At 52.5% G+C, this 12805-nt stretch overlaps 4 protein-coding genes across 5 annotated transcripts in view; 1 reads left to right on the forward strand and 3 right to left on the reverse strand.

The window, feature by feature from the left end:
* Positions 1 to 425, reverse strand: part of LOC109543481 (ankyrin repeat domain-containing protein 65-like) — a 1221-nt gene extending 796 nt beyond the window's left edge. The window contains exon 1 of the mRNA XM_048662870.1: positions 286 to 425. Within this exon, the coding sequence (XP_048518827.1) occupies positions 286 to 340 (55 nt within the window). The 5' untranslated portion in view covers positions 341 to 425. The remainder of the gene's footprint in view (positions 1 to 285) is intronic.
* Positions 426 to 498: 73 nt separating this feature from the next.
* LOC109546618 lies at positions 499 to 1010 on the reverse strand. The gene is made up of 2 exons (XM_048662869.1): positions 808 to 1010; positions 499 to 747 (listed from the first exon to the last, which is right to left on the reverse strand). Exons 1-2 carry the CDS (start codon positions 936 to 938, stop codon positions 537 to 539), a joined length of 342 nt encoding a protein of 113 aa, XP_048518826.1. The 5' UTR covers positions 939 to 1010; the 3' UTR covers positions 499 to 536.
* Positions 1011 to 3502: 2492 nt separating this feature from the next.
* The window catches only part of LOC109543462 (tyrosine-protein kinase transmembrane receptor Ror), an 11268-nt gene continuing 1965 nt past the window's right edge, over positions 3503 to 12805 (reverse strand). Inside the window, exons 2-14 of one of the 2 annotated variants that reach the window (XM_048662903.1) lie at positions 8908 to 8988; positions 8669 to 8844; positions 8464 to 8611; positions 8181 to 8412; positions 7822 to 7938; positions 7486 to 7757; positions 7324 to 7428; positions 7042 to 7266; positions 6860 to 6978; positions 5585 to 6361; positions 4180 to 4375; positions 3928 to 4123; positions 3503 to 3871 (exon numbers count right to left, since the gene is read on the reverse strand). In XM_048662903.1, the coding sequence (XP_048518860.1) occupies positions 3706 to 3871; positions 3928 to 4123; positions 4180 to 4375; positions 5585 to 6361; positions 6860 to 6978; positions 7042 to 7266; positions 7324 to 7428; positions 7486 to 7757; positions 7822 to 7938; positions 8181 to 8412; positions 8464 to 8611; positions 8669 to 8844; positions 8908 to 8988 (2810 nt within the window). In that variant the 3' untranslated portion in view covers positions 3503 to 3705. Of the gene's footprint in view, positions 3872 to 3927; positions 4124 to 4179; positions 4376 to 5584; positions 6362 to 6859; positions 7267 to 7323; positions 7429 to 7485; positions 7758 to 7821; positions 7939 to 8180; positions 8413 to 8463; positions 8612 to 8668; positions 8845 to 8907; positions 8989 to 12805 lie in introns of both variants that reach the window. The other variant, XM_048662902.1, reaches the window with a different exon arrangement.
* The window catches only part of LOC109543479, a gene marked incomplete in the record, with an annotated part of 4583 nt that continues 1028 nt past the window's right edge, over positions 9251 to 12805 (forward strand). The window contains 9 exon segments of the mRNA XM_048662907.1: positions 9251 to 9456; positions 10880 to 11066; positions 11118 to 11206; positions 11276 to 11436; positions 11491 to 11663; positions 11723 to 11924; positions 11973 to 12335; positions 12388 to 12581; positions 12771 to 12805. Coding sequence (XP_048518864.1) covers positions 11020 to 11066; positions 11118 to 11206; positions 11276 to 11436; positions 11491 to 11663; positions 11723 to 11924; positions 11973 to 12335; positions 12388 to 12581; positions 12771 to 12805 — 1264 coding nt within the window.

Here is a 12805-nt window from a genome sequence, read left to right on the forward strand (position 1 = left end):
ATAGCAGAAAATAGCTATCGAAACGTCAAGGTAATTTTTCAAATTAATTTCTCTACTAATTGGGATTTTCTCTTACAGCTTGAGCCTAAGTGTGTTTTGATTAGTTTTTGATAAATAATTCGTTCTTATTGCGAAATAGGAGCACTATTTATCAATCTGTAATAAAAAACGTGAGGAAATTCTGTCTCTTTTTGAAAATTTTTGAGTCGAAATACCCAAAAAAAGTTTCAACACCATGGAACTTATCTAACACTGTGTTGACACGCCATTTGCGCTAGCGCCTACCTTTGTCGACGAGAAACTGGGCGACTGGGAGCGCGCCCCGGTAGAGGGCGACCATCAGGGGCGTGCGCCCACTGAACAACTGCGGCTGATTGACGTCGGCGCCCAACGTGACCAGCAGCTGGACGACGCCCAGATCGCCGGCCTCCAGCGCCTGGACGATCGGCGTTTTGTGCTCCTTGTTTGGCACGTTGAGGAGGCGCGGGCTGCACCTGCAGGCTTCGAGCCAGAGAAGGAGCGAAACAAGGGGGAGTTCAAACGTACCTGTGCAGGGCGAGTTTCCGGATCAGGGCGCTGTTGGCCAGTTTGACGGCGCGCGTCATGTGCAGGGCGGCGCCCTGCGGACTGGATGGTTCGGTGGCCGCCCGGAAGGGGCGCCACTGGGCGCTCGCGTCGCCCCTCAGCCGGAAGCGGTAGCAGGTGGCGGGCGCCAGCCGGGGGACGTGGGCGTGGCACTTGGGGCCCCTAGAAGAGCAGATGGGCGCCTAGAAGAGCACTGGGGGGCGATGGGGGGCCGGCTGTTACCAGTAGACGGTTCTCCATTGCTGGAAGGGGTCGGCGATCTGCAGGCGGGTCCAACTGGGGGCCGTGGGGGGGCGCCATCGCAGGGTTAAAGCGGTGGGGCTTCGCTCCTGCACGGTCGCGGGCGGCTCCATTTTGCTATTGATCAAACAGCGCTCTTTCCCCGCGCGGTTTGCTGCAGGCGGCGCTAGAGGGCGCGCTTTTTTCGCCAAATTTACAATAACTGTGAGAAAACTCTCCAAGTGGTAGATAAGTTCTATATTGTTGAGCGAATTTTCATATACTGTATTATCCCACTATTGTTACACAATTTATTAACATACTCTTTTTATCAATCTGTAATAAAAGACGTGAGGAATTTCTTCCTGGGACATTTGTGAAATTTTTCAGAAAAACGCCTGTCGGCGTCTGGAAAACAGGAAATTGCCATAAAAATTATCTAGCGGGTCGATGATTGAAACTGGCCAGTTTTTGGCAAAATTTTCAAGTTTTTCGAAAACCGTTGGATGAACCGCCATTTCGATCACAGATTCGGTTTTCTGGGCCGATTTCAGCTGAAAATGAGTACCATGTCGATAGGAAAAATTTCCAAAAAAATTTCAAATTTTCAAAACAAAATGTTTAGTTGCCAACAAATCATTATTAAAAAATAAAAAAAAATCAAAATTGCAATCTTTTGATGCGAGTGGAATTTTCGTGCAACGCACGAAATGCGTTTAGCGTTGCGTTTTTTGCGATTGGTGTCTATTTCTTTGTGGCTGCTTGCTTGAATTGGAAATGTTCGATCGTCTCACGCGAGTGGAGTTTTTGTTGTGCAACGCTACCTGCTTTAGTTTGAAAATTTCGGTCTTCTGATGGGAGTGGAGTTTTCGTCGTGCACCGCTTGCAATTGGGTTATCGTTGCGTTATTTGCGATTAGTGTCTATTTCTGTGTGGCTACTTGCTGAAATGTGGAATCTTGGATCGTCTGATGCGAGTGGAGTTTTCGTCGTGTAACGCTCGCAATGGATTTAGTGTTGCCTCATTTTGCGATTACCGCCTATTTTTACTCCTGGTTTGTCGAATTAATTTTTTTTCTTGTCTGTTTTTGTGATGCAAACGGAGATTTCGTTGTTGCACACTCGTTGTGTCTATTCCTATGTCGTTATTTTTTTTAATATGATAATTTTGTACGTTTGATGCGAATGGAGTTTTCGGCGACGCTCGAAATGAGCTTAGCCTTACGTGATTTGCGATCAGCGACTATTTTTCTTTATTAGTTTTTGTCACGTTGAATATTCAGCTTTTCAGTGACCAAGAGAGTTTTTGCCGTGCAAACCACAAACTGGGTTTAGCCTTTAACAGGACACGTTCTGCGGTTTGTGTCTATTTCTACTCCGCATTAGTCGTTGTCGCAATTCTCCGATTTGTTTATTAAATCTCTGTTGTTGTAAATGGAATTTTGGTCGGGCGATACTCAAAGTTAGTTTAGCCTTACGTTATTTGCGATTAGCTTCCATTTTTGCTACTTTCGGTATTCTGAACTTTAGTTTTGAAACACTCTTGATTCTCGTTTTCTCTATGTTCACGAATATTTTTTTAACTCTTGTTGCAAATGGAGTGTTCGTTGTGCGACACTCGACAGCGGTGATTTGCGATTAGCGTCCATTTTTCAGCATTAAAATATTCGCGAAATTAGTTTAGCGTTGAACGAAAAAATTGTTTTACGGTTGGCGATTTTTCGTTTTCGCTATTTTATCGAGCTTTTATTTAACTCGCTTGCTAGAAATGAAGTTTTTATCGTTGAACACTCGAAATCAGTTTAGCGTTACGTTATTTGCGATTAACGTCCATTTTTCCGAATTAGTTTTTGCTACTTTGAATAGTCGCCTATCCAGTACGGGAACAGGCGCCCCATCTGCATCCCGTTGCCGGAACTGTCGGGCCTAATGAATCTGGCCAAGCCCGATATGAAGAAGCTGAAGGGCCCCATTCCGCGTCTGGCGCTTTTTCTTTTTTTTTTCGATGATATTTATGTTAATAGCGATTATATAGAATAGTGTGTGCCTGTCACGATAAAATATGTTTTACACTTTGTAATAGTTAAATTTCCATTGGGATATGTGTCAATAAACAAGAACAGTTATTTTCTATTAATTGACTCTCTCTCTCTCTCTCCCGATTTTGCGCCGACAGTGAAATTTCCAATAAAACTGTGCGAAAACTCCTTGTTCCCGTTATTCTAGCAGTGCTCTTTCTCCTCTTTGCGAGTGGAGATTTCGTCGTGCAACCTTCGCAAAACTGTGCGAAAACTCTCCCTTGCTCTCGCTATCTTGAACATTCTGCTTTCCTGGTAGAAATCGACTGCGCCGAAGCATTGAAATTTCCGGTGAAGCTGTGCGAAAACTCTCTTTGACTCCTGCTCTTCTCGCTACCTCCTTCAACATTCTGCTTTCCTGGTAGAAATCCACGGCGCCAAAACATTGAAATTTCCAGTAAAACAGTGCGAAAACTCTCCTTTGCTCCTGGTCTTCTCGCTATCCTTCAACATTCTGCTTTCCTTGTAGAAATCCACGGCGCCAAAACATTGAAATTTCCGGTGAAGCGGTGCGAAAACTCTCTTTGACTCCTGCTCTTCTCGCTACCTCCTTCAACATTCTGATCGAAACCACGGAATTATAATATATAAAATTTTAATTAAAAAAAAATCGCAACAAACTAATACAAAAAGGTTTATTCAAGTATATAATAATCTCACACGGGCACACGCATTAATGAACATCCACAAAAATAAAATTTGTTAAATAAAACCGCTCCTAAAAAAAAATACACAAACCGGGCGTCGACTAGACGCCGCACCCCCGATAACATCCACATTTGGCCTGTCGGCGCATCCGCCATCCCGTCCATCACCTGCGCCCATCACTCGGTGATCCTCGTCTCGAAATTATCCCCACTCGTGCTGGCGCTCACCATCGTGCTCTTCCCATTGGTGCGATCCAGCGAATCCGCCGTCCGGCTGCTCTTGCGCCTGCGCTCCCTGCGCGCCTCCCCACTGATGTTCGTGCTCTGCGTCGTGTTGCCTAGGCTACAAACCGAAACTGGAGCTCAGACCACGAGAGGGCGCCACGCGGCACTCGTTACCTGGACGACCGGCCAGACGTCAGGCTGCTCTGGCTGTCGTGCAATCGGCTGGACGACGGCTTGCCCACGTCCCAACCGATGGGCGGCTCGGCCGGACACAAAGTCTGCGAGTCGGACGTGTGGCTCGACTTGGCGGAGCCCGCCAGATGGCGCTGCGGCGTCGGTTGGGCGGCGCCGCCCGACTTGAAGTAGGCGCCTGCAATCGGGCGGTTAGAGCAAAAGGGGGCGGGGCTTGGGGGCGTGGCTACGTACCGTTGGTGCAGCCGCTCTGCCGCCACACGCGCAGGCGATCGCCGATCTCCTTGAAGTGGGGGCGGCGGTTCGCCTGCTCCGCCCAGCATTCCACCATCAGGGCGTAGCAGTAGCTGGGGCATGCGTCCGGACATGGCAGCAACTTCCGGGCGCGGATCATGTTGATCACTTCCTGGTTGTTGTAGCCGTAGTAGGGCTGCAAAATTTGGCAACACTTTACTAGAGGCTGGACAAAAATTCGAAAATGTCTTAAGGGCTTTTCCGAAATTTTTGCAACAATTCCAAACACCAGTTTAGATAGTGGACAATTTCAGAAGCAATTAAAAATCCACATTTTCCCAAGTCTCTCCACTCTTCCACCCTTTCCTTTTTTCACTCTTTCCGCTTACTTACCTCTCCCCACTCTCCTTGTCCGTGTTCATCTTTCTCTCTTCTCTGTCACCTTTCACAACCCCTAAATTATTTTCCTTCTCCTCTACCCTACCACTCACTCCACTCTTCCCTCTCCCCTATTATCCCCAGTCTCCATTCGATTGTTTCTCACTCCTCTCTATCACCTTTCTCAYCCATCTCTCGTCTTTTTCGTTTATCTCTCAGCCTTGTCATTCCTCTCGCCCCCYCTCTCTTCTCWTTCRTTCCTTCGCTMCTCTCATTYCAKCACTGTCCTCATCCCTCCACKCCCTTCTTCTCTCACTCYCTCACCCCTATTTTTCCCCTCTCTGCTTGGTCTCTCTTCTCTTTCCTCTCTTACCACTTAGTAAAAAAATTAYTTAGGCATTACAAAACAGAGAGGAGAGAAAAAGGGAAGAGAAGGGAMGCGAAAGGAAAGAGATAGAAATGACAGAGGAGATCACTAGAGATAAGAGACGGTAGAGGGGAGACAGAGGTGATCGAGAAAGGAGAGAAAGGGAAAACATAATTATAGAGAATCTTCTCTCTCAACCCTTTCTTCTCTTTCCTCTCTCACCCCTCTAAGATAAGATAAGATAAGACAAGAGAGGAGAAAAAAGAGATGGGAAAGGGAAAAAAGAGGGGGAAAGAGAGGCAAGCAAGAGAGATAATGCAGAGAGGAAGAGAGAAAGGAAACAAAAAAGGCGAGAAAGCAAAGAGAGAGAAAATTACTGAGAGATTACTAGGGAGAGGGGGAGATAAAGGAGGTGATAGGCAACAGCGAGAGGAGACGGGAAAGAAGAGAGAGGAGTTTACTAGAGAAGAATATCAATCTTGTGAAAACATGAACAGCCGACGGAAAACCAGCTCACAGCGGACGCACGTCGGCTTGACGCGATGGCGAATGCTCCAACTATTTTTATTGAGGAAAATAGGCGCATTCGCCTTTCTTAATTTGTCCAGAACGGTGTAAAATATTCTACTTTTAATGGCGGATGCGCCCCGAAGTGCTCACCTGCAGCCCGTAGCTGTAGATCTCCCACAACACGACGCCGTAGCTCCACACGTCCGACTCGGTGGTGAATTTCCCGTAGAGAATGGACTCGGGCGGCATCCAGCGCACCGGCAACAGCGACTTGGACTGGACGCGATAATAGTCGCACGAGTACATGTCGCGACTGAGCCCAAAATCGCTGATTTTGACCGCCAGATCGCGCGACACCAAACAATTGCGGGCGGCCAAGTCGCGATGCACGTAGTGGTTCTCGGCCAGATACTCCATGCCGTGCGCGATCTGCACCGCAATGTCCAGGAACTGTTCGTCGGCGAGACTCTGGCCGTTCTCCGGCGAGTTCGCGATCAGAAACTCGTGCAAATCGCCCTCGGACATGTACTCGAACAGCATGCACATCGGCTCCTGTTTGACTACGACGCCCAACAAGCAAATGATGTTCGGGTGCTTCAGCTCGGAGATCAGCTCGATCTCGCGCTGAAAGTCCGCCTGCGTCTTGGCGGACGCGTTCTCCTTCAGCGACTTGACGGCGACGAACACTTTGCCGGCTTTGGCGCGCAGCTCGCCCTGGTAGACCTTGCCGAACGCGCCCTCGCCCAGCTCCTTGATGAAGCGCACCTCCTTGTAGGTGTATTGGGGCAGGCTCTGGTAGCCCAGCTTGCTGTGGGCGTGGCTGCGCTGCGCGCCGCCCACGCCCCCTGGCGGCAGCAGGCTGTTCAACTCGATCGGGCTGGAGGGCCCCGCGTTGCCGTAGATGTTCTTGTTGGCCTGCGGCAACTCCTACGGCAAAAGAGCGTCAAAGTTGACATTTCCTCAGCGCTAAGAAAACAGTTCAGTCTGGCAACACCGGAAATTTCAATCACATGGCGCCAAATCCCGATTTTTGCCCGCTTGGCAACACTTGACCCAAAAAGACGGTTTCCCCACAACTGCACCATCTGTGCAAAAAATCCGCAACTTCCGCTCGAGAGAAGGCAGCGAGTTGCAACTTTGCCCAACCCAAGAAGACGCTTGAATCTGGCAACGCCGCAAATTTCAGTCACATGGCCCCAAATCCCGATTTTTGCCGGCTTGGCAACACTTGACCCAAAAAGACGGTTTCCCCACAACTGCACCATCTRTGTAAAAAATTCGCAACTTCCGCTCGAGAGAAGGCAGCGAGTTGAAACTTTGCCCAGCCCAAGAAGACGCTTGAATCTGGCAACGCCGCCAATTTCAGTCAAACGGCCCCAAATCCCGATTTTTTGGGCAACTTTCACACAAAACAGCAAAACTCACATGTTGCAGGCTCCTGGCGACCTTGCCGCGCCTGCGGCAGTAGCAGTAGCCGAACAGCAGGCTCACCAGGATGGTGATCACCAGCAGCACCCCCACCACGTAGCTCCCGAACACGTAGACTGAAAAACGCAACGTTAAACTGGGGGGAGGCGCATCCACCCAAACGTCCAGGGCCAACTCACCGCACTTGGGCACGCCGCACAGCTCCGTCCGGCTGTTCTCCACGTAGCAGAAGGGGGCCGCCTCGGCCTCGCCGGGGTTCCTGCAGTAGTTGTGCCCCGCCAGCTCCGGATAGTCGGACGGCAGCAGGTGGAACTGGTGCGACCACTTGATGCACTGCTCGCCCGTCACTGTCGTGTTCCGCACGCCCCTGTACAGCTTCCCCGCATCCCAGTAGCACTGCTCGTCTACCGGGACCGAACCCCCCATCAGACTGCGCTCGCCCCCCACCACACCGCACTCACCCTTGTTGCCCTTGAAGTCGCCCACGCCCAGCGAGAGACAGTGACTGGAACTGGGGTCCATCTCCACCGGCAGGCTCTCGCACACCTCCAGCTCCATGATCTGGCCTGCAACAGTCGGAATTTAGCCTCAAGCATAGCGGGGGGGACGCGCCCCGCACTCACCGATCACCGGGTGGCGCTTCGCGATCGAGTACTCCTTGCTGCAGAGCTCCGTCTCCAGCAGGATGCACTCGTCGCGGCACACGCGCCGCAGGCTGTTCGTCAGCTGTTTGCGGATGTTGCGGAACTTGCGGCGCGACTCGTTGCCGATCAGCCGGAACTCCTGCCGGTGCCTGTGCTGGTACTGGTCGACCACGCGATGGTCCAGACAGAGCGGGAAGGCGGAGAAACAGATGCTGGGCTGCGCAAACTTGCTGCAACTGCTCGAGATGTCGCTGCGCAAACCAAAGCCCCGCCCCCAGTTACCAGCGCCATCTACCGGCCGCCCGCTCTACTCACTTGGAGCGCGTGATCACCGAGAAGGCGTTGAACAGCTTGTTCTCGACGTCCTCCTGCGTGAACGGCGGCTGCACGAACACGTACTTCTGCGCCAGGAACGTCTTGCAGACCTGCCCCCTGAAAGAGACGCGGCTAATTGTAGCCCCCTTGGAATACAACGTTGCCACGATCTAATGTTCTGTCAGGTATCGTGTCAAGTGTCAAATCTTAAAAAGGTGGGGGTTAGAACTCTCTCTCTTTCTATAATAACGCCTCAAAGCAGCCGAAATCTGGCAACAAAGTATTCCARGGGGGCTCCTCCTGAAAGGGCGCGGTTCGCGTCAGCATCCCCCCCCCCCAAAAACACCCCCACCACTCACTTGTACAGCTGGCAAAAGGGCTCGGAGCCGTTGTAGACCACGCCCTCGCTCTCGCTGTTGTCGGTTAGGCGGCCGCTGCTGTCCAGGTCGAAAGTGATGGGGACACTGAAGGTCTTCGCCTTGTGGGGCTCGCTGGCGCCCCCCAGCGCCCGCCCCTCGGCGCTGGGCAGAAACGTCGTTAGATCGCCGCCGTCGCTGTTGCCAAAGTTCAGCGCACTGATGGCGGTGCTGCCTGCAAAACCCACGCCTCAGTGCATGTCTGGTTGCCGGCGACGGCACTCACCCCACTTGGGCGCCTCCGGCGTGACGATCAGGGAGCAGTTGGCGCGGATGCGATCCATGCCGTTGCTCGCGATACACTCGACGAATCCCTGGTCGAAGAACTCCAGCTTCCGTATCGTTAACACCGACCTCCAGTTGCCGTCCTTTTCCTGCGGGTTAAAACGCGCCGGTTAGGGCGCCATCTACCGGCCGCTGGCCGCACTCACCTTGACCTGCCGGAACTTCATGCGACTGTCGCGCCGCACCTGTACCTCGTTGATCTTCCACAGGAAGTTGACGCGGGTGCCGTTCGGGTCGGAGTTGTGCACGTGGCAGGCGAACTTCGCGGTTTTGCCAGGGTCGCGCGTGACGTTCACCAGGGGCGCCAGCAGCGCCAGCGTGCCTGCAAACGCGCCGAAACTTTCAAAACTCCCCGCCTGCCCTTGCCTAGGGGGCGCCAGCTCACCGTTTGACGTGGCATTGACAGCTGACAGGTCGTCATCGTCGTAGTCGTCGTAGTCCTCGTAGTCTGTCAGGGTTGCGTCGCCTGCAAACCACCCGCCATTAACCCCATTATTCAACCGCTAGCGGCTAGATGGCGCCGCCATGCACCCCCGCGCTATACCCAGTGTCAGCTGGGGGATTCTCCCGTTAATTCCCAGTTTCCCGCTTTAAACTAACCGCACCAGCTGACACCGCCTATAGGCCCCCTTAATGTGTGTGTGTGTGTAAAGCAAAGTATATCTGAAAATAAATCTGTGTAAATTTAGATTTTCGAAAGATTTCCGATTTGTTTACAGCAACTGGCCAAGTGCTTTCAGTCCGGATTGCGCTTCGAGTCGCTTCACTGCCGTTAGGTTAGGTGTCATTGGGTGACAGTGTCCCGAATTTAGGTTAGAAGTGCATTCGAGTCGTTTCAGCACCAATTCCACTCCGACTCGCTCCACCCCCATCGGGGAACAACCAAACCGGACCAGAACAAGGGCGAAAAGTCGGTGAACCCCCGATGCCGATGGTATGTAGAGCATGAATCGACTGTTGATGTTTGACAGCGTGGATGACTTCAAATAAACAACACAAAACGTGCATAAACATCGGCAGAATGCGGGCGAAGTTGCCGTAAATCAGGTCAAATTCATGGATTTCGGTCGCGATAATCACCCACATTTCGTGCCAATTTCAGGTTAAAATTGCCATTAAATGAGTCGAAATGCCACCAGTGACAGAGCAAACAGCGAAAACTGTCATAATTGACTCACTTGACATTGACAATCACAACAAGTGTCACTTGACAGCTGTCAACGTGACACGCTTTCCCCAAAAATTTGACAATTAACCCACTCGAATGCGTTTATTGTTCTGAGTCACAGTGTGTATTCACGATTGACTCACGTGACATTGACAATCACAGCTAATTGACAAAACAGCGGCAAGTGTCCTTGTTTAGTCGCAGTCAAAGTGACAGTTTGGCACCCAAAATTTGACAATTAACCCACTGGAATGCGTTTATTGTCACTGTTACTCAGCTGTCCAAGTGAACGGTTTGGCCCCCAAAATGTGACAGCTCACGCACTTCAATGCGTTTGTTGTGCTGACTTTACCTGCCAAACTGTCATGTGACTCTGCCCCCAAACCTCTAAACCCGACAACAACGCGGGCGCCATCTGTTAACAGTGCCACCAACCCAGTGAGCGCTGACTGTTTCCCAGCGTCAAACCAACATTTTTACGGTGTATTTTGGCAGTGTGCACTGTCACAATTGACTCACTTGACATTGACAATCACAACTAATTGACGGAATAGCGGCAAGTGTCACTGTTCAGCCGCAGTCAAAGTGACAGTTTGGCATCGAAAATTTGACAATTAACGCACTGGCGTTTGCTGTCCCTGTTCTCAGCTGTCCAAGTGACAGGTTTGGCCCCCAAAATGTGACAGTTCACGCACCTGAATGTGTTTGTTGCGTTGATTTTACCTGCCAAAATGTCATGTGATTGCGCCCCCAACCTACTAAACCGGACGAGTGGGTGGCGCCATCTGTTAACAGTGCCCACCAACCCAGTGAGCAATGGGCCTGTTTCCCATCGACAAATTGACATTTTTACGGTGTATTCTGGCATTGATTAACAGCGACCCGATAAACATCTCCGACTGTTAAATAAACCGCATCGCTGATCGACTGTTTCGCTTTAATTGTGTTCGTGTTTCAATTAAATATTTAGTTTCACTCCATCGGGGGCAAACTGAAAATAGCCTGATGGCCAGCAAACGCCGTTAATCTTGGGCATGCGAATGCGGAAAAAAGCCACAAATTGCCGTTAGTGTGCCCGATTGGACGCGAAAAAACCAGCAGACGTACGTGCGCCCGTTACGGCGTAAATGCGGGTCGAGCGACCCGCTGAGATTTTCTGCCCAACCTGACAACGGCGATGTTGTTTCAGGGCTGCGACGGCGCCACTGGTCAATGACAGCCGGGTGGCATACGAGGGCGATTTGGTTGGTGCGGCTGTCGATGGGGCGCACGTCAAGTGAGCGCCGCGACTAGTTTGCGGCGAAGCAGAGCCGGCGCGGCGTTGCCACGATGCTACGCACCAGACGACGCGACAACAATGTGAAACCAAACCGCAGGTAAAACTGGGTTTTCCTGCACACATTGACGATTGATTGCGCAAAATGCAGGCTGGACCGGAAGTCGTCCAGAGGAATGCTGTACGAGAATGAGGAGCTGCGCCTCAAAACCATCAACATCAATGCGGAAATCGAGCGAGGTAAGGGATCGACTTGATCAGTGGGGGGCGGTGTTGCCGCGCAGTGGCAAATTTCCCGCTATATTGCAGGACAGTCGGACATCAAGAAGTTGAAGCGCGAGAACGAGATGCTGAAGAAGGAAATCTGGTGCTTGCGCGATGAGTACGACAAGCTGGACAAGCTGCTGAAGGACAAGAAAATCGACTTTTCCTCGTCGTCCACGACCTTCAGCAGCAGCTCGAGCGAAACGGTGGGTTTTCCATTCCAGTTCCAAGTTGCCCCCGGTTAAATCGCAAGTTTCCAGGAAAGCTGCTCGAGCTGCACGGAGGAATCCGAGGAGGTGGAAACGTCGCAAAACCTGCAAAACGTGCAGAAAACCAACCACCTGACCGCCATCCAGGACCAGTTCGACCATCTGTCGATTGTCACCGAGGAAACGTCGTGCGACAACTCGGAGCGCAACTCCACAAACACGCGGTAGGGGGCGCTGGCGCCGCAAATGCGCACGCGCGCTCTGTTGACCGCTGCTGTTACAGACAGTCGCTGCCAAACGACGCGAGCGACTCCATGCTGTGGAACTACAATGACAGGAACGCGATCAAGCCCGATCAGAGCTACCCGGCGTATGGCAGCGCCATCCAACCGAGCCGGTCGCAAACGCTGCCCAACCAGGTGCACTTCAACTGTTTCGCCCCCATTCAGCACTCGAAAAGCTTCGACGACAACCACTTCAGCCAGGTATGGCAACCGCGCCTTTGCCAGTGCCGTGGCTAATGGTGTGCGCAGGTGCACCAGCAGCCCCTCTACCCGGAGGAGCTGTACACGCCGCCGCTGTCCGGCCACGAGGGGGCGGCGCCGTCGCCCCCCATCGCCATCTCGCCGAGCCCGCAGGGCGAGAACTTCTTCAGCAAGAAACTGGTGCAAACCGACGCAACCAACTTCTACCAGAACGTGGTGTTGGGGTCGAAGAGCGCGCGCCCCCCGCCAGAGGCGCACGCGCTCGACAAGCGAGCCACCGACCTGATCGTCAAAATCGACAACCAAAACTTCAGCAAACCGCTGACGTACAGCAACACCACGCCCAGCACCACCTTCTCCAACGGCGGCAACCTGGAGGAGCTGCTGCACGACATCGAGTCGATTTCGCAGGTGGGCGCGGTCCGGACCAATCGGCTTTCACCACCACCTCCCACCCTTGTAGGATATACTGAAGCTAAGCGATTTGCAGAGGGGGGCCAATCAGCTGCCCGCGCTGCCCGAGGAACGCCCGGGGGCGGAGCCCCAGCGCGCGCTCACCGACAGCGAGGAGCGCCTGCACAAGAGCGAACTGAACGTGGTGCTGATGCCCAAGGCGATGCCCCTCATCGGCTTCGACAAGTACCGCAACATTCAGCGGTGAGTGAGCCAAGTGCGGCCCTGTGCGCCGGCAGCCGGCAGGCCACCTGGACTAGGCGACGACCTACGCGCCAACTGCTGCCTGCCCGCGCTGGCGCGTCAGACAAAGACAGCACTAGGCAGGGGGGGTGACGCACTTGCGCCGGCTCGCTGGCGCGACAGGGCCGGCCTTTGAACGATTTTTTGCAGGAGCTTCGAGAGCCTGAACGCGCAGCCGCTGTCCG

This window comes from Dendroctonus ponderosae, unplaced genomic scaffold (assembly GCF_020466585.1).
Source record: "Dendroctonus ponderosae isolate FM_Combo_2020 unplaced genomic scaffold, Dpon_F_20191213v2 Dpon_F_20191213_12, whole genome shotgun sequence".
Taxonomy (NCBI): domain Eukaryota; kingdom Metazoa; phylum Arthropoda; class Insecta; order Coleoptera; family Curculionidae; genus Dendroctonus; species Dendroctonus ponderosae.